The 24583-nt window shown below is 48.0% G+C and overlaps 1 protein-coding gene across 3 annotated transcripts in view; it reads right to left on the reverse strand.

Moving 5' to 3' along the window:
* Positions 1-24583, reverse strand: part of ST8SIA5 (ST8 alpha-N-acetyl-neuraminide alpha-2,8-sialyltransferase 5) — a 104445-nt gene that overhangs the window by 21307 nt on the left and 58555 nt on the right. For 2 of the 3 annotated variants that reach the window (XM_003830188.6, XM_003830187.5), the window contains 5 exons: positions 23679-23771; positions 11219-11305; positions 7881-8025; positions 5270-5382; positions 1068-1160 (listed from right to left, as the gene is read on the reverse strand). In XM_003830188.6, the coding sequence (XP_003830236.1) occupies positions 1068-1160; positions 5270-5382; positions 7881-8025; positions 11219-11305; positions 23679-23771 (531 nt within the window). The remainder of the gene's footprint in view (positions 1-1067; positions 1161-5269; positions 5383-7880; positions 8026-11218; positions 11306-23678; positions 23772-24583) is intronic. The other variant, XM_003830189.6, reaches the window with a different exon arrangement.

Consider the following 24583-nt stretch of genomic DNA (forward strand, 5'->3'; position numbering starts at 1 on the left):
CCCAAATGCAGCTGCCTGTCTTGGCTCAGACGCTTCCTCTCCTGCAGCCTCCGTTTCTCTCTCACACACTAGTGTGTTGTTATTTTTAGAGACACGGTCTTGCTCTGTCATCCAGGCTGGAGTGCAGTGGTGCAATCATAGCTCTGTGCAGCCTCAAAATCCTGGGCTCAAGCAATCCCCCCACCTTAGCCTTCTGAGTAGCTGAGACTACAGGTGTGCACCACAACACTTGCCTATTTTTTTTTTAAATTTTTTGTAGAGACCAGGGACTAGCTATGTTGCCTAATTTGGTCTCGAACTCCTGGCCGCAAGCCACACTCTGGCCTCAGCCTCCCAAAGTGCTGTGGTTATAGGCATGAGCCGCCACACCTGGCCCCATTTCTTTACATTAAGCAGCGTTCCCTCTTGGGCCCTCTCTGACTTTGCTGTCTCTTCCCACCCCTTAAATAGCTGCTCCCTGGGCATCTGATCCAATTCAATGACCCCCTCCTCTCATCTCCCACTGTCCCCTCCTCTTACATGTCCTCTGACCTGGTTGGTGTGACTATGCCCAGGGCTAGGGTTTCAACACTTCCCCTAAAACCTTCCAGATGAACCCCAGGACGGGAGCCAGGAGGGGAGCTGAGATCTCGGTGTGAGCTTCTCCCCAGTACCTCCTGGACACAGCCAGGTAGGGAGCTGCCTGCCCTGGTCACACCCTGGAAAGCTGTCCCACCCATCTCTAGGTGAAGGTAGTGTAGACCAGCACCGTCCGAAAGAACTAATGCAGGCCACATATGGAATTTAACAATGTCCGAGTAAGCACATGTGAAAAAATGGAAATCGGTGAAGTTTTTATATTTTCTTTAACCCACTATTTCGAAAATACTATTACTTCAACGTGTAATTAATATAACAAGTTAATTAGATATGTTATCCTGTTTTTGTATTGTCTTTGAAACCCAGTGTGTGTTTTACACTCACAGCCAGCACACCTCCAGACTAACAACACTTCCAGTGCCCAGTAGCCGCATGTGACTATTGGCTACCATTTTGGACAGTGCAGCTCTAGAAAGAGGGCCACTGACCTCTCTGTGATGATGCTGGGGTTCACAGTGACCACATCCGTCTTCACCCCCACGTCCATGGTGTACTTCTCTGAGATGGGGGGCAGGTTGCACCTGCAGAAGAGAAAAGGCAGCCCAAGGTGGTTGGTCATTCAATAGGTCAGGCTGGGGAGGGTGCAGGGAGAGGGGAGGGATGGTGATCATGTGGGCACAGGGATGCAACGGCAACCAGCTAGGCAGGTTCTCTGTAGCCAGGTGATAAGACAGTGGTCCTTCTGCTCCTTATCAGGCACTGGGACAGCCAACAGGCCTTGCTGAAGTTCCAAACACATGGGGCAGAGAAACCACTGGTTGTAAAATGCAGTTACAAGCTTGGGTAGTCCCTGGACCTTTGGAGGATGGGATTATGGCTCTCAGAGGACAGGTGGCTGGGGAGCATCTCCTTTTCTAGGGAGCCAAGACTTCCCTGAGGAAGCAATGCTTGAGCTGAGGTCTGAAGGAGGAATTGAGCAAATGTCCTGTGGCAGGAGAAGAGCTACATAAACATGCGATATGTTCGAAGATGCATCTTAGAAATGCAACACATATTGCATGCAAAAGCAAGTTGCCACCATTTGTAGAAAGCCCCATAGTAGGAAGAGTAATAGCCCCCAAAGGTGTCCATGTTCTAATCCCTGGAACCTGTGACTATGCAGCCTTACGTGGCAGAAGGGACTCTGCAGCTGCAATGAAGTTTAGGATCTTGAGATGGAGCCACTGCCCTGAGTTATCTGGGGGAGTCCAGTGTCATCACAAGGGTCTTTATAAGAGATGATGTGACAACCAGGGAGAGAGAAGAAAGTATGTGGCAACAGAATTGGAGTCCGAGAAAGAGACTGGAAGATACTCCACTGTGGGCTTTGCCATGAGCCAAGGAATGCAAGGAGCTTCTAGGAAATGAAAAAGGAAACAAATTCTCCCTGAGAGCCTCCAGAAGGGAATGCAGTTCTGCAGACACCTTGATTTTAGTCCAGTGAGACTTCTGACCTCCAAGACTGTAAGATAATAAAATCTGTGTTGTTTAAACCACTAATTTGGTGGTATTTTTTTACAGCAGCAATAGGAAACGAATACAGCCCTAAGCAAGCATAGTTTAACAATGCATTGTTCAGGGGTACATCTACATATGACAAAACCATTTTTAACAATGAGAGAATGATTAAGTACTCAATTCAAGGTAGCGATACCTTCGGGGGGAAACGGAGGTAGAATGGGAAGGAGCACACCAGTTGATACAAAGGCTCCATACAAACATTCAACTTCTTAAATCAAGTGGTTGGTCTACAAATATTCATTTTATTGTTTTGCTTCATACTTATGTGGTACAAATATTCTTCACATCAAATACTACATAATGAATGAATAATAAATTTTGAAATAAGCAGGTGTTAGGCTGGTTGAATGTGGAACTCATAAGCATTCCAGACACAGGTCCTGTGCAAAGGTCCTGTGGTAGATGAGAACAGGAAGCACCCAGGAGTGACTGTGGCCTGGTGACTGGAGCACAGGCAAGGTGGGAGTGGTACAAGCTGAGGGCAGAGAGGGAAGAAGGGGCCAGACTATAAGGGACGGTGGGCCATGTGAAGAATGCAGTCTTTCGTCAAGGGGAAGCCATGGGTTTAAGGAATAATTGTGCAGAAGAACCCTATTCTATAATAGGACCAGGACTGTCACCTACTTTATGATCCAACCATACCCCTGTCTATCAGACCACTATGAAAGGCAGGTTTTATACTGTCCTTAAAGATTGAGTGCGGGAGGGGGATGGGTGTGTGCAGTCAATTACCATTTTTTTGAGCATCTGTGGCATGCCAGGAACTTTCATAGGATTATATGAGACATCAATAACCTCGGGTGGCAGATATTAGGCTCACTGTGTTGCAAATGAGAAACCAGGCATTCAGAGGGTCAAGGGACTTGCTGCTATTAGGTGGTCAAGGCAGGGTGGAGGACGGGCCTGTATGACTCCAAGCCTAGGTCTCGTTCCTAGTGCAATAGCATCTAGGACATGCCTAGAACAGGACGGAGTCTCAGGGCATCTTGGCGTGCACAAACAGGCACCCAGCAAGGCTTTGCTGCTGCTGCACTGCTATGATGATGATGACGATGAGGATGGAAGGGCCCACAGCATCTCCAAAAGTAGCACAAACAACTGTGTGCTCTCACAGATCTTAACAGATCTTAGGTGATGGGACAAGAGACCAGCCCCTCCGAGGGAGACATTTACTATCATATTATCGAGCTAGAGAAATGACATGGTATCACAGAAAGAATGCAAGACCAGAAGTGTATCACATTTCTGACTATGACTAGCCCCATGACCCTAGCAAGGAATATCATCCCCTCCCAAAAAATTGTTTTTTATCTGTAAAATGAGAGGAATATTTTAAAATAACATTTTCCTTATAATAAAACTTAGTATGTGTCCTGCAGTGTTTGAAGATTTTAAACATATTAATTCATTTATTCCTCATACTGACCCCAAGGGGTAGTTACTATTATCATCCTCATCTTTCATTTTAGGAGATAAAGCCAGAGTGGCTAGGTAACTTACGCAAAGTAACACAGCTTTTTCTAACTCAAACCAGGCTCCCCAGCTTCAGAGCCTGTGGACAGAACCACTATACGCTCCACTTCTTAGCCCTGAAAATCACACAAGTCCATTCTTTCATTCACACCTTCATTCCTTCATTTAAGACTAATTTTTCTGAGTAGTTACGTTGTGCCAATTACATCAGTTACTGTAAACAGAAGTTCTCTTTGTGTTTCCAGTCTTCAAGAGCGAGACCACTCAGCGGGTCCCTGGTTATAGGGTTGGGTGTTAAAGGCCACATGATAGGTGGACACCAAGTTCCGTGGGAGCCCAGAAAAGGGTGCAAGTGGGTTTAGCCAGGGAAGGAGTGGGTGATTCTTGAGCTAAGCTTGGAAGGACAAGCGGCAGTTGGCAACGCAGGATGTAGGGGCTAGGGAGACAGCATTCCAGGCAGAGGGAACAGGACCTGGAAGTGCAGTTGCTGGCATTAACTGGGCTCTAATGGTGTGTCCAGTGCTGGAGGTACTAAGAGCTATACAATCGTTATGTGATTTAATCCCATAACTGATGGAGCTGCTATCCTTATCCCCATTTTGCAGATGAGGAAACCAAGGCCCAGAAGGGTGACATGACATTCCTGAGGTCATGTGCCTAGCAATGCTGGAGCCTGGATCAAAGTTCAGAGAGACCCCAGAGACCTGGGCTTCTCCCCAAAAGACCATCTTGAAAGAGGCTTTCCCTGCCTTTCCTGGCAGGAATGTGGCTGGGCTAAGGAGTCAGTGAGGGCCAGAGATTTCGGTGTTGGAGGAAGCTTAACCTTCAATGCTGGACTCGACTAGGTGTCCACAGGGAGCACGTGGGCAGACTCCAGATCACAGAGAGAGGTGTGTCTCTCACACTCTGCCTGTGACAGCAGGTGACGCAGGGTGTCCAAGGCTTCCTTCTTCTAGAGACAGGGGCTGGGGTTGGACAGCCAAGAACCCGAAATATGCAGGAGTCCCTTTATTTTAGGACCTCAAATCACACCAAACCTGCTCTACCCTCCCTAACCTGACACCAACTGAGTGGCCCGATGATTGTGGATCCATGCTTCATGCGACCCCACTGCAGACTCAACCCAAGTCTCTTTGCTTTAAGCTCTTATTTTCAACCCACCTTCTTCCCCCCAGCTAAAGATATAAATGAAGATCCACAAAGAGATAAGAGGGGGGCTTTACGGAAGGAAGAAGTGCAAGGACCAGTCTCTGGCTTAGTTAAAGCCAGGGTGAAGCCAATATTGGTGTCTGCCACAAGGCTTCCCTGGTTCCAACCAGTGCTTCTGGAAGGGTAGCATCCACCCAAGGAGACGGTGCCCAGAGGACCTCCCGACACAGCTGCAAGCTCCTAAGTCCTCAGTGCCTTCAAATCTGTGATGCCCTTTGCTCTTAACACATCTCCCATTGTGCAGATGTGGAAACTGAGGACCTAGGAGTTCAACGACTACCCCAAAGGGATGGGGCTGGAGAGAAGAAGGGATATCCCAGACCTGAGGGTCTGCAGGGGTGGGAAGTGGGGATTACTTGCTTAAAGGGTAGCATTAGGGAACTGGGGGAAGAATATGGAGGAGAGGGCCATGGGGTAGTGGCAAGGGCAGTGCCAGGGTTTCTTTTACCGGAAGACGAAGTCGGCGCTGTTGATCTCCCTCCCACAGCGGCTGTTCTTCAAGATGCCTCCGTTGCCCACTACAGCACACTTCTTAAACTGAGACCGGTAGTAGGGCATGTCCTGGGGGAGGCACAGGCACAGCTGTCAGAGCCAAGCCACCCCCTGCCTCGACCTGCGACTCTCACCTCTGCAAGCACACCCACCTATATTAGCTCCTGGTCCCAAGAGGCAGCCTTGTGGGGAATGTGGAAGGAAAGCGGCTTTCCACTTTACAGATGGGAAGAGTGGTTAAGAGTCTTGTTACTATTAGATGGCCCCAAAGGCCACTCCCATCCCTGACGCCCAGGGCCTGCTGGGCAGCTTTCCTCCTGGCACACAGCGGCTGGCAGCCCTGCATGAAATGGGCCAGGCCTGCAGCCTGGGCTTCCGGTGGGACCAGCAGCCAGGCGGGGTCTCATGGAGAACCGTGCTGCCCTGGGGCCATCAGGAATCAGGCTTAATTTAAGGGGGACTTCTGCGGGAGACTGTCCTTATTTGTGGTCCATTTTCCCTGGATGGACAGGCCCAGTGAGCCAAGACAGGGAAAACAGGGGCCTCTCACAGCCAGTAGGTGAGTAAACTGCACTATTAGACTTGTACTAGAGAAAGGCAAAAAAAAAAAAAAAAAAAAAAAAAAACAGTCATTTTCAGAAAAATCATCAAAAGTTTATTATGTTCTATATGGCTGTTTCCTAAACTTCTGTAAGTTAAGAATTACCTGGGATACTTTCTGAAAATATAAATTTCTGGGCTCCATCCCAGCACCACAGAATCAGAGTCTCACAGATAGGAGGCTGGGAAGCTGAATTTTTTACAAAGAGATACTTACATTTAGGGAAGTTCAGGAAATGTGATTCTATGTCACATTGCTTTAATTCAGGGACAAGCGAACTACATACAGCCCGTGGGCCACATCTGGCCTACCGTCTGTTTTTGTGTAACTTGCAAGCCAGGAATGGATTTCATATTTTTAAATGGTTGGAAACAACCCAAAGAAGAAACTATTTTGTGATACATGAAAACTATGTGAAATTCCAATTTTGGCATCTAATAAGATTGAAAGTGTTACTGGAACATAGCCACTCTCATTGGTTTACTCATGTCTGTAGCTGCTTTTGTGCTAGAATGATAGAGGTGAGTAGTAGTGACAGAGAGACTATGAACTGCAAATCCTAAAACAGTTACCACCTGGCACTTTCTGGAGAATGTCTGGTGAGCCCTGCTGTCTGTCTCTGGCCTTCAGCGGTCCATAGGCTGCTTCTCCTTGGATCTGTATGTCATACTAAGTTGTGTTACATCCACTGGCATTACCTGCATGAGATGCAAATCCACCTGCTGTCACCAGCCTCATGTTCCAGGCCTTGTAAGACCCACCTCATAAAGGTGGCTCAGCACCATCCTCCCTTAGGGCCACAGTGAGTGAGAACATGTTTGACGCCGCTCACCTGCAGCTCCTCCCCCACATCCCCAGAATGCATGAGTCTTACCTATACACTTTGGTACCAGTCACAGAATGCAGGGAACTCTGGGCTTTGTTTCGCACTCAGCCAAGAAGCAAGGCAGCCAAGGCCTTCAGACTTCATCCAAAAAGACCTCTACATGCCCCCACTCAGAATTTCTATAAACTACATTCACTGAATGCTGTCCTGGGCCCAGAGCTCTCCTGAATGTGGTTATGAACACACCCATGCAACCTTCCTCCTCTTCAGAGTCCATACGCCACCACACCTGGGTAATTGCCAGAACTGGCTGAAAGCGCAGGTTCCAGCGCCCCTTCTCTGAGAGTAGTGCGGTGAGTCTGCACCAACCGTCAGCCCAGGTGATTGCAGGTGCTCAGCATCAGTGATCTGAACAGTTCACATCTGCGGCTCACTCACTGCGGTCCTCAATGGCCAAGGTCAGTGATCTGAACCATTCAGGTCTGCGGCTCATTCATTTTGTGGTCCTCCATGACCAGGGAGCCACCGTGCCAGCCCTGCACAGCCTACCTCCAGAATTCCTTTATGTGAAAGGAAAAAAATAAATATCTATCTTGATTAAGTCTCTGATATTTTAGAAGTTCTGTTATAATCAGCCAAATCTATTCATAGTCCAAGCCCCGGTGTTACAAATAAGGAGATTGAGGCTTTGAAAGACAAAATATCTGCCCACGGTCATCAAGTGAGCTGAATCTTTCAGAGTCTAGATCTGCACTGGGTTGTTCTTTCTTGTGCTCACAACCTCTGCATGTGCGTTTGCTCTTGTGCCTACCTCAGGAGGGGGACAAATGTGTTGTCATTCTCTCCCTATCTGCAGGATAGCCTCTGCAAGCAATGCAATACCCAGAATTTTCTAGTCACTTTCTCGCCAAAAGTCGCTCAAATCATAGACAGTTGGCAGTCATGGTTCTCAGACAGAACCCCCAAAGAAATCCAGAGGGTGGGCTTCTGCACCTCAGACAACTCGTCAACCAGGACCAAGACAACTGAGTCCAGAGGACCGTGAGTGAGTCAGGCAAAACCCCAGGGACATTGCCACGGAGGGCTACTGCTGGGTCGGCTCCCTCGCCCCACCCAGACCGCCCCCGCCCAAAGCAGCACCTTGGGAAACATGCGGAAGATCTCCTGGTTGATGTGGTAGATGCCACTGGTGTCCACCTCATACTTGAGCTTTGTCCCCAGGGGAGTGTTCTTCTGGGTGGTGAAGAGAAAGGCAGGGGCGTTGCAGCACCTGGACAGAGTAGACCTGCCAGGCAGGGAGACAGGCAGGAAAGACGTGATGCAGGAAAGATGTGATGGAGGGCAGAGCACAACCTCACGGAGAACAGAGGGGTGGAGCCGAGGCCTCTCCTGCCCACCCATCCCCACGCTTGCCCCCACCCTGCATGGAGCCGAGGCCTCTCCTGCCCACTCATTCCCAGGCTTGCCCCCAACCTGCACCTCTGCTCATGCAGTCCCCTCCCTTTTCAACGCCTCTCCCAAGGCCCCTGCCTTCTGCCACTCATTCAAGGCCCAGGCCAGGCTTCTTTCCATGAAGCCCCACCCAGCTGCCCCTGTCTGCACTGTATGGAACTCCTCGACGGAGCCTGAGTCCTGGCCACTAATAGAGGGTAAGGAGGAGCTTTCCAAAGAGCTCCCAGCCAGGCCTGGCATGGAAACTTGGGCTGCCGTCCTGGTGTCAAGAGGCCTAGATTCTTGCTTCTGCTCTGCCCCGACCAGTTGTGAGGCTACTGGAAGGTCTCTCTCTTTCTCTCTGGGCCCTAGTTTCCTCATACAGGCTTGGCTCTTCTACCTCTAATCCTCTGTAATTTGTGATTCCAGCTTGCAAAAGCCAGGAATGTTTTATGATTTTTTTTTTTTTTTTTTTGAGACAGGGTCTCACTCTGTCACCCAGGTTGGAGTTCAATGGTGCGATCTCGGCTCACTGCAATCTTCGCCTCCTGGGTTCAAGCGATTCTTCTGCCACAGCCTCCCAAGTAGCTGGGATTACAGGCAAGCACCACCATGCCTGGCTAATTTTTTTTTTTTTTTTTTAGTAGAGTCAAGGTTTCTCCATGTTGGCCAGGCTGGTCTCGAACTCCTAACCTCAGGTGATCCACCTGCTTCAGCCTCTCAGACTCCCAAAGTGCTGGGATTACAGGTGTGAGTCACCATGCCTCGCCTATAATGTTTTTTTTTTTAATTTCATCTCTTGCAGGTACTTCACTGGGAAGCCTAGCTGGCTCCCAGTCACAGAGAGCAGAATTTCCTGTGGAGAGCTGGGTTTCAGAATGTAACAGAGGCTTCCCAGAGAGGAGACCAGAGGCCTGGCAAGGCAGGGCCATGGATTGGCATTACAAACTGGCATCTGGGCCTTTTAGCTTTGCTAGTTCAGAAGCTCAGTCTTGTCAGCCCACTGGAGATCACTCCTATTGAGGGATACTAACTCACACTAACCAAGCTCATAAGTGACTGATATACAAACCAGAATGTCAGTGTGCCTATTTGTAGGCAGCAGGGTGGGAGAAGGCCTGTTACAGGATTCATTTCCTGTAATTCGAATGCTCATGTCTGCCTTCTAGCACCCACCTGACACTCCCTCATGGCACCAGGTTCCTGCCAGCCTGAATGAAGCATCTCATCATTGTTCCATGAGCTTGAAATGAGAGCAAAGGGAGGCAATGACCAGCCTGGAAGGTTTTCTCACTTAGAGCATGGCAAGGCCTGATGTCACTGCCTTTTCTCACACCTGAAACTGCTCCACACCCCTCATGCCCGGAGCTCCACCCCTGCACTGTGCTGTCTTGTCCCTGCCAAAGGCTCCCACACTCATCCCTGTTTTTCTCTTGCCACATCATTTCCCTGTTGCTTCATGTTTCCTGAGATATGTGAGTCCTGCTGCTGAGACTTTTTTTTTTTTTTTTGAGATGGAGTCTCGCTCTGTCGCCCAGGCTGGAGTGCATTGGCATGATCTCCGCTCACTGCAACCTCCACCTCCCGGGTTCAAGCAATTCTCCTGCCTCGGCCTCCCAAGTAGCTAGGATTACAGGTGTGCACCACCACGCCCGGCTAATTTCTTTGCATTTTTAGTAGAGACAGGGTTTCACCATGTTGGCCAGGCTGATCTTGAACTCCTGACCTCAGGTGATTCACCTGCCTTGGCCTCCCAAAGTGCTGGGATTATAGACGTGAGCCACCATGCCTGGTCCACTGCTGAGACTTCTATTCTGCCCTAAGTCTGGACAACAGGCTTTTGCCTCTCACTGACCTGGTCCAGGCTGAGTGTTTTATCAGCCATACTCTCAGTGTGTCAGGTCTCACTCGCCCCCAGGGGCACCTCTGTGCAGTGTGCACAGTAACATTTCTAAGGGGCCAATTGGCAGCACAGATTATGGTTCTATTCTCTACTCTCCCACACTTTGCTCAAGATCATGTTCTGTTTCTTATGATAGGTGAGTCTCTGCAAACTACTGTCAGGCCTTTGCTTGGTTTCTGTAGTCTCCCAGAGGCCTCTGGCACCTGATCTTCAAGTGTTATCACTTTAAACATTCACATTTCTAAAAATGTGCCTCTTAAAACTACTACTCTACCTCTAGACTTGGTCTGGAGCTGCAGCAAATTGGAACAAATGATTTATAAAGAAAAAGCTTAGTCATCTTTGCTTTTCACAATCTTGTGCAGGACTCCTTCATGCTTAGAGCTCCTCAGTACATTTAAACTTGGACCTGAGTGCTGAAATCCAGTATAGACACAAATTGCCAGATTACATCAACTCCATAAAATAAGGTCTACCTGCACTAAAATAATCCCATAAGCTCACAGAACTTTAGAGATGGAGAAGACCCTAAAGTTCACCATCCATCAAAAAGAATTTTTGGACATCTGTTATTTGCAGAGTTCCCACAGGATAACTTTAAGATCCAGCTCTTACCTCTCTGGAAGTTTATAATCTGCTCATTTTGGTTAGAGAGCATTTATAAAATAATCTGCAGCAGGGCTCAAATGTCTCGTGGAGGCTGGAAGAACTCAAATGCTCTGAGAAGGAGAGAAGCTACTGGGTCAGAGCCGCTGCCCCAGGACAGGGGAGGTGAGGACCAGGAGGCCATAGAGGATGCGTAATGCACCTTCACACAGGCCTGCTGGAGACCGCCCACACATGCTTCCCTGCTAATAGCCTCAGTGAACCTCAGCTGTGTACTGGATATGGCACCACCAACCTCACAAGGCTGCTGCAAGGACTAAGGGAGAGAAGGTGGAGGATAGCACCTGGGCAAGGTGCCCGCCTCAGCCTGCATGTTGAATCGGATCCCCCCCACTGCCCGGATTCCTAAGCCCAGTCAGGGCCTGCTCTGGGGAAGATGCCCACTGAGAGCTGGGCCTTGCAGGACAACGGAGACCAGAAGAGGTGGCAGTGAGGAGAATCATACAAGGAGAAGGGAGGACAGACGAATCATAGATACTTGAACTGGTTGGCCTCAGAGATGTTCATCGCCCATTTGCACATCTGGAGGCTCTTCCACCTGTCGAACAGCTCTGACTGCTTCACCCTTGGGAGTAGAGGACAGAAGAGTACATGAGCAGGGCAGGCGGGACAGAGCGCGATCATTCCCAGAAATGCTCCCTTCTGATCTCCCATAGGCCAAGTCCAGTCCTGGGGCTGGCCCTTGGCATTGACCATGTTTTCTTTTCTTTCTTTCTTTCTTTTTTTTTTTTAAGAACAGGGCCTCACACCGGCGTACAGGCTGGAGTGCAATGGTGTGATCTCAGCTCACTGCAACCTCCGCCTCTGGGGTTCAAGTGATTCTCGTGCCTCAGCCTACCGAGTAGCTGGGACTACAGGTGCACCACCATGCCTAGCTAATTTTTGTACTTTTTGGTAGCGATGGGGTTTCACCATGTTAGCCAGGCTGGTTTTGAGCTCCTGACCTCAAGGGATCCTTCTGCTTTGGTCTCCCAAAGTGCTGGGATTACAGGTGTGAGCCACCGTGCCCACCTGGTATTTTCTTATTTTCTATATTCCTGATGCTCTGGCACCTGGTGCCTTGCTAATTCCTAGTTAGCAAACAACTGTCCTGCAAGTGTGCCTTTCATGTGCAAACCAACCAATCGGAGCCCACACCCTCAACCACCTCCTCACTGACAGGCCACCATCCCCTCCCCACCCCCCACCCTAATCATCCCAGGGCCAGGTATCGGACAAACAGAGGCAGTCCCTATGCCTCAGAGCCTGCCAGAATTATTCAAACTAGCCAATCCTAAACCTGGCTACCCTGCCGACCCTGCCTTATCCATTCCTTCCCCTGAAAACCTCAATAGTCTCACCCACGCTTTCCCCTCACTGCTGCCTCCTGACCGGCCCTGGGGCTGCCCTGCAGGGCATGCCTCCTGTTTCTAGGGATCTGTGAGTATAACGTCTTACTTCATGATGGTCATTTTCATGTCTGTGTGTCCTACCGTACCTGATTAAAACAAATCCCAGAAACACTTTGAAACCTTCTTCCTCACGTGCCCACCCCCCAGGGCCTGCATAGTTCTCTTGGGAACATCTGTCTATAAAGAGAGTCAGACCCCAGTGGAACACCCATCAAACACCCACACAGTTCAGCACACAGTAGGGCTCATGAGCAGGGCATGCCCTCCTCTTTCTCCCTTCTCAAGGGTGGATCACAGTTTCCAAATGACAGAAAGGATGAGATGAGAAACCTGAGACTGCCCCTTCTGCCTGAAAAACCCTCGGCCAGCCTTTATGCTAGTTGGCATTTAAACATCTCAGCATCATGACATTCTAAAGCACTCTCAGGAAAGGGAACGTCTAAACCACACAGCATTCTCCCTTTGACCGAAACCTGCAAAAAGAACTCATTTTTAATTTACACATTTACATCAACTTATTTATAATTATGCATACATATAATCATTTCAGTGCTGTATCCCCAGCTTCTAGAACAGTGCTTAGCAAAATATAGACACTTGATAAATATTTATTGAGTGAATGACTGAGCCAAATCAAAAATACAAATTCCCACAAACACTAACTGACCAATATGAGATCCTCATGTACATTAACCTCAAATAGTCGCTCACCCTTCTTATCGGTTTCTCTCCTCTTTCAGCAGTGCCTAAGCTCAGAGCCAAGTCTACATTCCCAAGCTCTCTCTGTCACAGATCCGCTTTAGCATCTCCGTTACCTATCCCTATCTTTAGTTACTCCTTCTGCGTTTCAGTTAAGAAATTGTTCCTTGCATCCTAACCAATTCCTTCCTGCTTTCACTTACACTTGGTTTTGCGGGTGATTCTCCTATTCTACAAAAATGTCCAGAATTCTCTAGGATCCCAGCTGTTGAAGGTTCCAGTGAGGCCCTGGCCTGGTGAGAGTCATGAGATCCAGAAAGATCCAGGAAGCTCCTCAAGCCAGGCCAGCACCCGCTCCTTCTTAAGGAAAGGAGCACAAGACACATTATACAATTGGGCGAGCCCTTCCTGATGAACTCCAGATCTTTGGCAAAGAATTATGCATCTTTTTTTTTGTTTGTTTTTTAAGGTGGATCCTATGGTCAAATATAGTTGGGGAAAGCTGAGCTAAATAAAGTTAAATGCTTTTCTTTACTGCAAGACTTCTCAGTTCCCTTAATATGTCTCATATACTGTGAATTTCCAAGAAAATTATTGGATCGTCTTTTTCCATTAAGTAGTTCGAAAAATTGTAATTCTACAGTAAAACTGTGAAATGCAGACAGATCATACACTCCTTAAAGGCAGCACCATGATTTCTCTCTCTTGATCATGCACAGTCCCCACTTTAGGGCCAGGCATTCTGTAGCTGTTTGGGGTCACCTGGCTGTGGCCCACTAAGAAGCTCATTAGTCTTGGGTGCTGGTGCAGACAGGAGCCCTTGAAAGGAAGCTGTCCTGGTTTGATCATAAATGGGAAAGTGACTAGCCTTCAGGAGCTGAGTGTTACCAAGAAACTGCTATCACTGTGGCTCTTACCCTGGGGTCCACTGAAGGGCTAAAGGAAGTGCCTGTACCCCCTGATTTTGTTATAGGCAAAATCCATGTCTATCCACCCACGTGCATATCTTTGGGGAGAATCTGAAGCTTTCTTCAGGTTCCTACAGGGGTCCATTATTTAAAAAAAAAAGCAAATACCCACTTTAAAAACCCTTTTTAGGCCGGGCGCAGTGGCTCACGTCTCTAATCCCAGCACTTTGGGAGGCCGAGGCGGGCGGATCATCTGAGGTCAGGAGTTTGAGACCAGCCTGGCCAACATAGTGAAACCCTGTCTCCACTAAAAATACAAAAATTAGCCGGGCATGGCAGTGCGTGCCTGTAATCCCAGCTAGTTGGGAGGCTGAGGCAGGAGAATCGCTTGAACCCAGGAGGTGGAGGTTGCAATGAGCCGAGATTGTGCCATTGCACTCCAGCCTAGGCGACAGAGCAAGAATCCATCTCAAAAGAAAAAAAAAAAAAACCCTTTTTAAAAAAGTGTTCATTTTGTAGAGGCATGTCCTGTGTTTAATTGGAGGTGGTAACAGTTGTCCTCAAACAAGGCAAGCCTCCCCTATAGGAAGAATACATAGCTGGCAGGGGAGGGGTGATTGCAGGAAAAGTCATGGAAGATAGTAACTAAATACATGGATTTTGGAACTAGTGGGACTTGGGCTAAGACCTAAGTCTTAGTTCAGATAGCTGCTAACTATGAGACCTCAGGCTGGTTATTTAACCTCTCTGAGTCTCAGTTTTCTCATTTATAAAATGGGTGTAATAATAGTCTCTTGCCCTCCCAAATTTGTTGAAATAATTAAATAGGATGATGTGATAAAAGACTAGGCATGGCACCTGACACACAGAAAGCATCCAGTACATATAAGTTATTAGTACTGTTAAACTGAACTGCCTTGACTATGCTCACTCACAGCCCCCTGTACTTTCCACTTTTGTAAAACCTATGACCTATCATGATTCCTGATCTTTCCCACTAGAGAGTAAATACCATGGGGGCAGGGGATCAAGCCTACGCTCATCATTGTAACTCAAGTGCTAAGGCACATAGCAGATGCATGGTAAATATTTGTTGAGTATACCAATAAGTTAATGAATTAATTGAAACACCTGAGTTCAAATCAAGTCTCACTATTTGTTGAGTTATCTCCATATGGCAGGAACTAGAAATACAGTAGTGAAAAAAACAACCCCTTGCTTCCATGGAGCTTACACACCAATTGGGGAGGAAAATGGAAAACAAATATATAATGCCTTGCCAGGAAGTGGCAAGTGCCAGGAAGGAAAGTGAAGCAGGGTAAAGGGACGGGGAAGTGACTGTTTCAGACTGAGTGATCAGGGAAGGCTTTCCTGAGGAGGAGAACCTTGCACAGAGACCTGAAATGACACAGGAGTGAGCTGTGCAAATATCTGGGAAAAGTATATTCCGGGCTGAGAGAAGAGTGAGTGCAAAGGCCCCAGCCTGGCAGCTTTCCTCCTCCCACCCTGGCTGACAGAAGGCAAACCTTCCTTCTAGCTTTCCCAAACCTCCCCTCTCAGGAGCTCACAGGGTATGAGGGAGAGGTGCCATCATACAGCAACACCCTGGCTCACCCACTGCCCCCTGCCCCTTCCCACTCTCTGCAATCCACAGGCCCCTAGAGCAGCCCCCTATATGGCCACTGCTTCAAATGCCTTCTGGAAACACAGCCCTGGCAACACTCGAGGCGGGGTTCCAAGCTCTACTGTTACCAGCGTCTGGGCCCTACTCTCTCTGCCTCCAATGCCCTCATCACACCCTGGACCAAGGTCAGGGCCTGGGACACCCAGTCTTGAATCCTGGCTCCATCCCAATCTTGCAATGTAACCTTGGGCAAGTCATTTAATCTCTCTGAGACTCAGCTGCTTTATCTGTAAGTTGGATATAACGGCTGGCTGCTGCCCTTCCAATCTTAAAGGTTGTCAGAGAGCTCAAATGGAATATGTGTAAAAAGATTTTACAAATTGCTTTACAAATGCAGAGATCTTTAAAGATGAAGGGTTGACCCCAGGCACTTTTCTCCTTTCTCCCAAGACACCACTAACATTCCAGAAGAGGAATAAAAAAGGTACAAGCCCATAGATGAATAGAATGACAGGGAAGGGCATCTCAGTAGAAGAGAAATTTCAACAAGTGTATGGAAGTACAAGGGAGTGGCACAAGGACAGGATGACACAGCCCAAGTACCTAGAGCCAATCTGCACATGGAAAATTCTAAGAGGTGGGTGGAGGATGGGGAGGGAGCATGGCCCTAAAAATGAGAATCAGTTGTGAGTCTCTAAGCAGAACCATCAAGCCTACACTCCCCCTACCCCACCAAAAACCATGGCAGCCAAATGCTTAATGTCCAGCAGAGGAGGAGGAGAGATGGAATCAGACTATTAGTTCCTCTGTTAAAAAAAAAAAAAGGTATCATTTACAGTTAAAAGATCTGGCCGTTCTAGCAACAAAAGGGCCAGGAGCATCATGAACAACTTCAGACACAGAGCTCCTATCAGTTTTTATTTCAAGGTTAAATATGGATAGATAGCCAAGGGTCACTTGGTCAACCTGAAGTGAGACCAAGATAATCCATCAGATAAAATGACCACAAAGACAACTATTGGAGGAACAAAACAGAACTTAAAAATATTCTACTTAAGGTACAAAGAAAGAACTCTTGTGGGGGAGGGGTTCACCAGAAGAGCTGGAAGATGAAGTCAAGGGATTTTCCCAGTATGTGGAAGCAAAAAGAGGAGAGAAAAAAGATAAAATTAAATGATATGACCAGCCTGAGCAATGTAACAAGATCCCATCTCTACAAAAAAATGTTTGAAAAACATCAGCCAGGTGTGGCTGCATGCGCCTATAGTCCCAGCTACTCAGGAGGCTGAGGCGGCAGGATTGCTTGAGGCCAGGAGTTCAAGGCTGCAGTAAGCTATGATCACACCACTGCACTCCAGCCTGGTTGACAGAGCAAGACCTTGTCTCAACAACAATAAAAACATATGAGTGCTAGAGGTACAATCCAGAAGTATAGGATTATTAGATTAAAGAGAAGAAGTAGAGAGAAATGGAGAAGAAGGAATATAAAAAGATTTGAGAGAAAGTTGAAAGTCTGGACACAAACTCCAAATAAAAAGGTTCCACATTTCAGAACTGTAAAGATTCCAGAGGAAAAAAAAATGGATACTTCCAAAGAAACAAAACAACGATTCTCATGCTTCTCATGTATCCCTGGATGCTAAAAGATGGTAGAGAAGGTCTTCAACATCCTAAGGGAAAATGATTTTCACCTAAAATACCAACCCACCAGACCAGCAATCAAACCAACAACCCCACAACCCACCACACCAACAATCAAACCAACAACCCAACAACCCACCACACCAACAATCAAAACAACCCAACAACCCAACACACCAGCAATCAAACCAACCCAACAATCCACCACACCAACAATCACAACAATAATCCAATAACTAACTCATCACACCAACAATCAAAACAACAACCTAACAACCCACCACACCAACAATCAAAACAACAACCCAACAATCCACAACACCAATCAAACCAACAACCCAAAAACCCACCACACCAACAATCAAAACAATCCAACAACCCAACACACCAACAATCAAATCAACCCAACAATCCACACCAATCAAACCAACAACCCAACAACCCACTACAACAACAATCAAAACAATCCCACAACTCACCACACCAACAATTAAACCAACGATCCAACAACCCACCACACCAACAATCCAAACAGCAACCCAACAACCCAACACACCAACAATCAAATCAACCACCCACCATGCCAACAATCCAAACAACAACCCAACAACCCAACACACCAACAATCAAACCAACCACCCACCATGCCAACAATCCAAACAACAATCCAACAACCCACCACACCAACAATCAGGTAAAAGGGAAGAATCCAGTCATTTAGACACAAAAGAACTCAAAACCTTACCTCCCACCTGTCACTTCTTGGTATTTACTTGAGAATGGGTGGAAGTAAAAGGAAGAAGTAAACCAAAAGAAGCTATAGGTTCTAAGCAAAGGTGAATCCAACCTCAGAAGGCAGAGAAAAGAAGCCCCAAAACAACAGCCACATGACCCAGCAAGAGGGCAGCCAGACTGGAGCAAGATGATGAAGAGAAACCCTGAAGGGAATGCCTGACCGATGGAGAGGCAGGGAAATAGATACAGCTATAATAGAGGAAACAAGGGGAAAAAGATGGCTAGAAGCTCCAGAAAAAAGAAAGAAACATGTACAAGAAAGTTGATGGAGTCCTGGTGCCTCCCTGGCCTTCAGTGAACAATATCTACATCATCCCAATAATGGAAAACACTATTTGTTATTCTTCAAATTTTAGAGTCAATCTCTAGAAAAAGCTTCAAAAAGGGCTTGGTATGGTTACAAATAGAATACAAATGTTATCGGCCTTGTCATTTTAAAAGTCAACGCATGGATGACTGAAGCCATAGGCTGGAGGGGGAACTGCAGAGTAGGAATAATTTTAATATCCTTATCTTATACAGTGCAGGATTAAGAGATACTGTTGATATTTGGTAGAACAAGAAATCGATTACTTAGGTAATCTATAGACAGACTAAAAATATTAATACCCCTCAATTGTGGAAATGTGGGAGGGAGCTGGGCACTAATTGTAATGAAATGAGAGTGATTCTCTCTTTACTCTTCTTTCTCCCTCTTTTTTTTTTCTTTTTTTTGAGATGGAGTCTTACTCTGTCACCCAGGCTGGAGTGCAGTGGCGTGATCTCGGCTCACTGCAAGCTCCGCCCGCTGGGTTCACACCATTCTCCTGTCTCAGCCTCCCGAGTAGCTGGGAATACAGGCGCCTGCTGCTACGCCCGGCTAATTTTTTGTATATTTAGTAGAGATGAGGTTTCACAGTGTTAGCCAGAATGGTCTCGATCTCCTGACCTCGTGATCCACCCGCCTCGGCCTCCCAAAGTGCTGTGATTACAGTCGTGAGCCACCGCGCCCAGCCTTTCTCCCTCTTTTCTTTCATGGCCTCCTGTTTGCACCCAGGTCTCACCCACTCCCTCTGTCCACTTATTCATTTAACACATGAGTACTGAGCTGGCACAGGGCCAGACTCAGAGATGCCTAAGCCTGGGTCCTGGCCCTCCAGGAACCTCCACCTGGCAGAGGACAGAGACTTGTGAACACTGCAATGGCACAAAAGGGGCTCCCAGTCCAGAGAGTGGGCATTTGCCCAGCTGGCCTTTGCTCCCAGCTTCTCTCTTGGTCTCAGTACTGGGCTCAGCACAGAGCTCCCAGTGGCAGAAAAATGGGGAAGGGTGACAGGAGACGCTGGCCTGGGGAATTCTCCAGCATGACCCCCATCTGGGTGTGAGCACAGGCAGCAACTGAAGATTCTTATTTTAAAATAAAGGGGCTCTAGATGACAGGTGTAAATAATTTTAATAAGAATTAGTGACAATGAGTTTTCATAACAAATCATCATGGAGTCGTTCTTCATGTATCTGACACTGTCAGGGAGGGAGGCATTTTCCATGTGGGGATTTTCTGGCTGACTGACTTTTACCACTGATTTCAGCAATTGTGGATCAGAATCGTTCCCAGATGAACCATACACCTCCCTGTCTCCTCAAACAAAACACCAGCTGACATTCTGCAGGCCCGAAGGGGCAAAGCGCATCCATCAGCCCCTCCATTCACAGATGGACTTTAACCTTTTCCCAAAGACTGAGGGTTGGACCCTCTATGAGTCCTCCTCATGGCACTGGGCTGGAGCACAGTGAAGCCCCCGGGTCCCCAGATAGTGTCAGAACCACTCAGATCAGAGGCCGGCCTCTGCAGCTCTCTGATTTCAGCCCTGGAGGACCTGCTGACCCTCAGCTTGGGGACTCAGGAAAGGAGGCACACACACTCATGCCCCATGAACAGCCCAGCCTCTCGTTCCCTCTCAGACCCCCAGGGCTTGGGGTCACAGAGAGGTAACTACTGTAGAAGAGGCAGGGCATGCAAAGCCCAGCTCAGCCAGGGGCCCCAGCTAGGATGGCTGCTCACCCTAGGAGCCCAGCCCCTGGGGACAGAGAGGGTGCCCCAAGGCAGAGATGAGAACCAAAGCCAAATGTGGAGAGGCCCAGACACCACCAGTGGGAGTCCATAACAGGGACAAGTGGTGGCAAGCGGAATCGATGGAAGGTGACTGTCTCTCATGTTCCTCTCTAAAGAGAGTGCAGAGACCATGGGCTAGTACAGTCAGACCATGGGGACATATGAGGTTGTCCATCACACTGAACAGTGTTTGTGTTTTGAGCTCAAAACAACGGCCCTGGGTTATTTCTAATCTGGCCCTAAATGGAAGCTGTGACAGGGGCTGTTGTGGGCTGAAGTGTGTCTCCCCAAAATTCATATGCTTAGGTCCTAACCCCCAGGACCATAGAATGAAACCGTATTTGGAGATAGCGCCTTTTTTTTTTTTTTTTTTTTAGGTGGAGTCTTGCTCTGTCAGTTATGCTGGAGTGCAATGGCACAATCTGGGCTCACTGCAACCTCCACCTCCCGGGTTCAAGCAATTCTCCTGCCTCAGCCTCCTGAGTAGCTGGGATTACAGGTGAGTGCCACCATGCCTAGCTAATTTTTGTATTTTTAGTAGAGACAGGGTTTCACCATGCTGGCCAGGCTGGTCTCAAACTCCTGACCTCAGGTGATCCACCTGCCTCAGCCTCCCAAAGTGCTGGGATTACAGGCATGAGCTACCGCAGGGATAGGGCCTTTAAAGAGGTAATAAAGTTAAAATGAGGCCATCAGAGTGAGCCCTGATCCAATATGACTGATGCCCTTACAAAGAGAGATTAGAGCACAGGCAAGACTCAGACCCGGGGCAACCATATAGGGACACAGCAAGAAGAAGGCCATTGGCAAGCCAAGGAGAGAGGCCTCAGAAGAAGCCAACTCTGCAGTATCTTCATCTCAGACCCCTGGCCTCCAGAATTGTGGAAGAATTAAGTCTTGTGTACCTTGTTACAGCAAACTGATACAGGACCAAACAGCAACATACAGAAAATACATGCGTAGAGGGATGGGAAGTTCCCCAGAAGGATGACCCCATTCATAGGATTTCTTAAATCTTCCTGTCCAGACCTTCAAGGAACCATGAAGAAACTATACATTTTATAATTTAAAAAAATTAGTCAGCTGGGTGTGGTGGCTCACGCCTGTAATCCCAGCACTTTGGGAGGCCAAGGCGGGTGGATCATGAGGTCAGGAGTTCAAGACCAGCCTGATCAAGATGGTGAAACCCCTGTATCTACTAAAAATATAAAAATTAGCCTGGCACAGTTTGGCAGGCACCTGTAATCCCAGCTACTTGGGAGGTTGAGGCAGGAGAATTGCTTGAACCCGGGCGACAGAGGTTGCAGTGAGGCGAGATGGCACCACTGCACTCCAGCCTGGGTGACAAAGTGAGACTCCATCTCAAAAAAAAAAAAAAAAACAGAAATTAGTCATTTATTCTCTGAAATCTTGAAGGTGTGCTCTCAATCACAGTGCTCTGGATTTGCACAGTAAAACATGGAAGGGCCTGAAAGCTTTGAATTCTGAGAAGACAGACTCTGCTACCAGCTTCTGAACTTGGCTCCAACAGCCATTTTTGCCACTAAATCCAAACTCCTTGGAGGCATGTTTAAAATACCAACCAGCTCACATGCCCCAGGCCCTGCTTAAAACCATTCCCGTGGCTCTCATGGCCCTTGGATAAAGGTAAAACCCAAACCTGGGTCTGTATCATGAAGCCCCACATGGTCTGGCCCTACCTGACCCTCTAGCAATGCAGTTTCCGTGTCTTCCCCGCAGGCATTCGAGCTGCCCCATCCTTCAGATCCCAGGACACAGCCAGCTCCCTCCTGGCATAGGGCCTTTGTACAGACTGTTCCCTCCACCTGGAGTCCTCCTGACCTAGTTAACTCCTGTCACACTTCAGACTGGAGCTCCAGTGTCCCTTCCTCAGAGAAGCATTGCCTGACATCCTCCCCCTAGCCCCAGCCTGGGTCAAGTTCCCTGTCACTACCCCAGCTCCTTAGGGTAACTAGCTATTAATGTCTGTCCCCTTCAGTGGCTGTGAGTTCCACAAGGGTGGGCACCACAGTGGTATGTGTTCAGCCCAGGGCTCAGTGAAACTGATAGGTGGTGTCTGTATCCCACCTTCTCTAGAGAGGGTACAGAGACCATGGGTTAGTACAGGGGCCATAAACAATGCAGCTAATCCCAGCTGGATGCTGGTCTCACCCTTGGAGCTTTCCAGGAACCGCTGAGCTATGGAGTCTGTGCATGACAGTCCAGAAAAGCTGCTGCTACTAGTTCCAAAAAGGAAAGGAAGGAAGGAAAGAGAGAGACGGGTGCTGACATTTATTGAACACCTATGATGTGCGCTACTGAGCATGCAGGCTGCTGGGCTATCTACTTTCTTTTTTTATTTTATTTTATTTTATTTTTTGAGACGGAGTCTCGCTCTGTCACCCAGGCTGGAGTGCAGTGACGTGATCTCGGCTCACTGCAAGCTCCACCTCCTGGGTTCACGCCATTCTCCTGCCTCAGCCTCCAGAGTAGCTGGGACTACAGGCGCCTGCCACCACGCCTGGCTAATTTTTTGTGTTTTTTTTAGTAGAGATGGGGTTTCACTGTGTTAGCCAGGATGGTCTCGATCTCCTGACCTCGTGATCCTGGGCTATCTATTTTCACATGCCTTATTTCGGCTAGTCTACAGCAACCCTTAAAGGGTAGGTAATAGTGTCCCCATTTTCAAAGGTAAGGAAAGGCTCAGAGAAGTTAAGACATTTGCAGAAAGATTCACATATGCCAAGGCCCAGAGTCAGCTTTAGATCTCAGGTCTGCCCACCCCAAAACCCATGCTCTTCCCCTGATGCACACTAGTTGGAATCACGTCAGATGGGTAAAGGAACAACGGTCCCTGCCTGAGGGCCAGGGACCCCAGATGCCCCTGGGGTTATGTCAGGGGACCGATGAGTCCATCTGAGCACCCAACATTGCCTGCCTCTGAATAAACTATATTTTTTCCACATCCAGATGTAACTGTTTGCAAATAAATACAGATTCTGTCATGACTAATGTAGTACCAATTCTTCTAAATGGGTTTGCTGAATTCATGGCAGTTCTGTGAAGGGCGGAAACCCAGGTGGGCACATGCATGCTAAAATGTTCAGCATTTAATGTGCTTTCCCTCCTGTGGGTTGAAAAGAGCTATAGGTGATGCATTGTTAAGTGGGGAGTGGGGAGCACAGCTCTTTTACCATTTATGTAAAAAAAAACTTTTTAAATCTCCATACATAGATTCTTATTCATGCATTGACTCTGCAAGGATACCCAAAGCCACATTGTCACCTCTGGGGAGAACTCGGTGGCTCTTCATTGAATAACCATCTGTACTGCACAAATTTTGTATCACTTAAATAATTTAAAAATCAAAACTTTTAATAAAATTAAAACCGTCAAAGGTGATAGCAAGAGGGCAACGCTTAACCCTGCGGTGCAACATACTGAATTTCAGGCAAAACAGTCCTGTGCCGTCTTCAATTTCTACACAAGAGGAGCCAGTGATGATAATCAGAGACCAGTAATTGAGGCGGGGACTTTAACACCGAGTCACCAGAGGTGACCTTGCAAACTTGGCCTTTTGTCATAAAACAGGCACAATCATCACTGTGTTCCAGCCCTCCAGGGCTTTCCAAATGCCAGTGGCTCTGGGGAAGGAGACCTACTTTTCGCTCTATAGGAACCTACCACGTGTTTCCTGTTTCCTTCCACCCTTGCCCCCACGCACCCACCCCCAACCCCTGCCCCACCTCCACATGCTCCCTGCACCCACCACAAACGGCCACACTCACATGGACAGCACCTTCACTTCCAATATTTCGTGCCTCAGCTCCAGGCATCTTGTGGAGTTATATTCAAAAGGCCCCTCATAAAATTCAAAGTACCTGGGGACCAACAGAGACAGGTTAAACAGAGAAGCAGGTCAGGATGTCCAGGGCCTGCAGGGGCTCTTGTTGCAGGGTGGAGTGTCTGTCCCAGTGAAATAAATAAAGCCAACCAGCCCCATCCCAGCAGATGTCCCATTAGGGGCTTCAGGCAGACCATGGGGCCCTCTGGCTTGATCACTGGGTGGTCAATTACTCTCAGCGCCCCACTGCCTTGGGAGTGTAGGCATTTACAGAAGCATAAACAGATTTCAGCACACAGGGAAATTCAGAAGCAGGTTTGGTTCCAAGTTTGTGGCTGGAAAGGAGAGGGGAGGAGGAGGGATGCTGTGTGTACTGTGATCAGAGAAAGCAGAGAGACCAGAGCCATTCTGGTGCAGCACTGGGAGTCCAACAGTGAGCCTTCAGGCCTCCAACTTGCCCTTCCATTCCCTGCCCCTTTCCCACTTGATCCTCATGCCTACACTGTGACACAGCTGAGACTGATGGGCCTTTCTCCCCATTTGGCAGCTGACAATACTGAGGCTAATCAGACAGGGCTCCAGGTCATACTGTCCGTGTAGGGCAGGACCAGGGCTTGGTCTAAGTCTACCTGCAGAACAGAACAAGCCCCTTCCAGCACCAGCTGGCTCCAGGCATGTCACAGCCACCTCAGGGTCCCTCTGCCAGCTTCATGCAGAATATCAATGCCAATTTCAACCAACACTTACTAAGCCCTTACCATACGCTAAGCACCAGGCCAAGCATTTGATGTGAATGGATGCATTCACTTTTAATCTTTCTAATCAGCCTATGAGGAAAGTGACACAAGC

The sequence above is a fragment of the Pan paniscus genome, chromosome 17, assembly GCF_029289425.2.
Source record: "Pan paniscus chromosome 17, NHGRI_mPanPan1-v2.0_pri, whole genome shotgun sequence".
NCBI classification, from domain to species: Eukaryota; Metazoa; Chordata; class Mammalia; order Primates; family Hominidae; genus Pan; species Pan paniscus.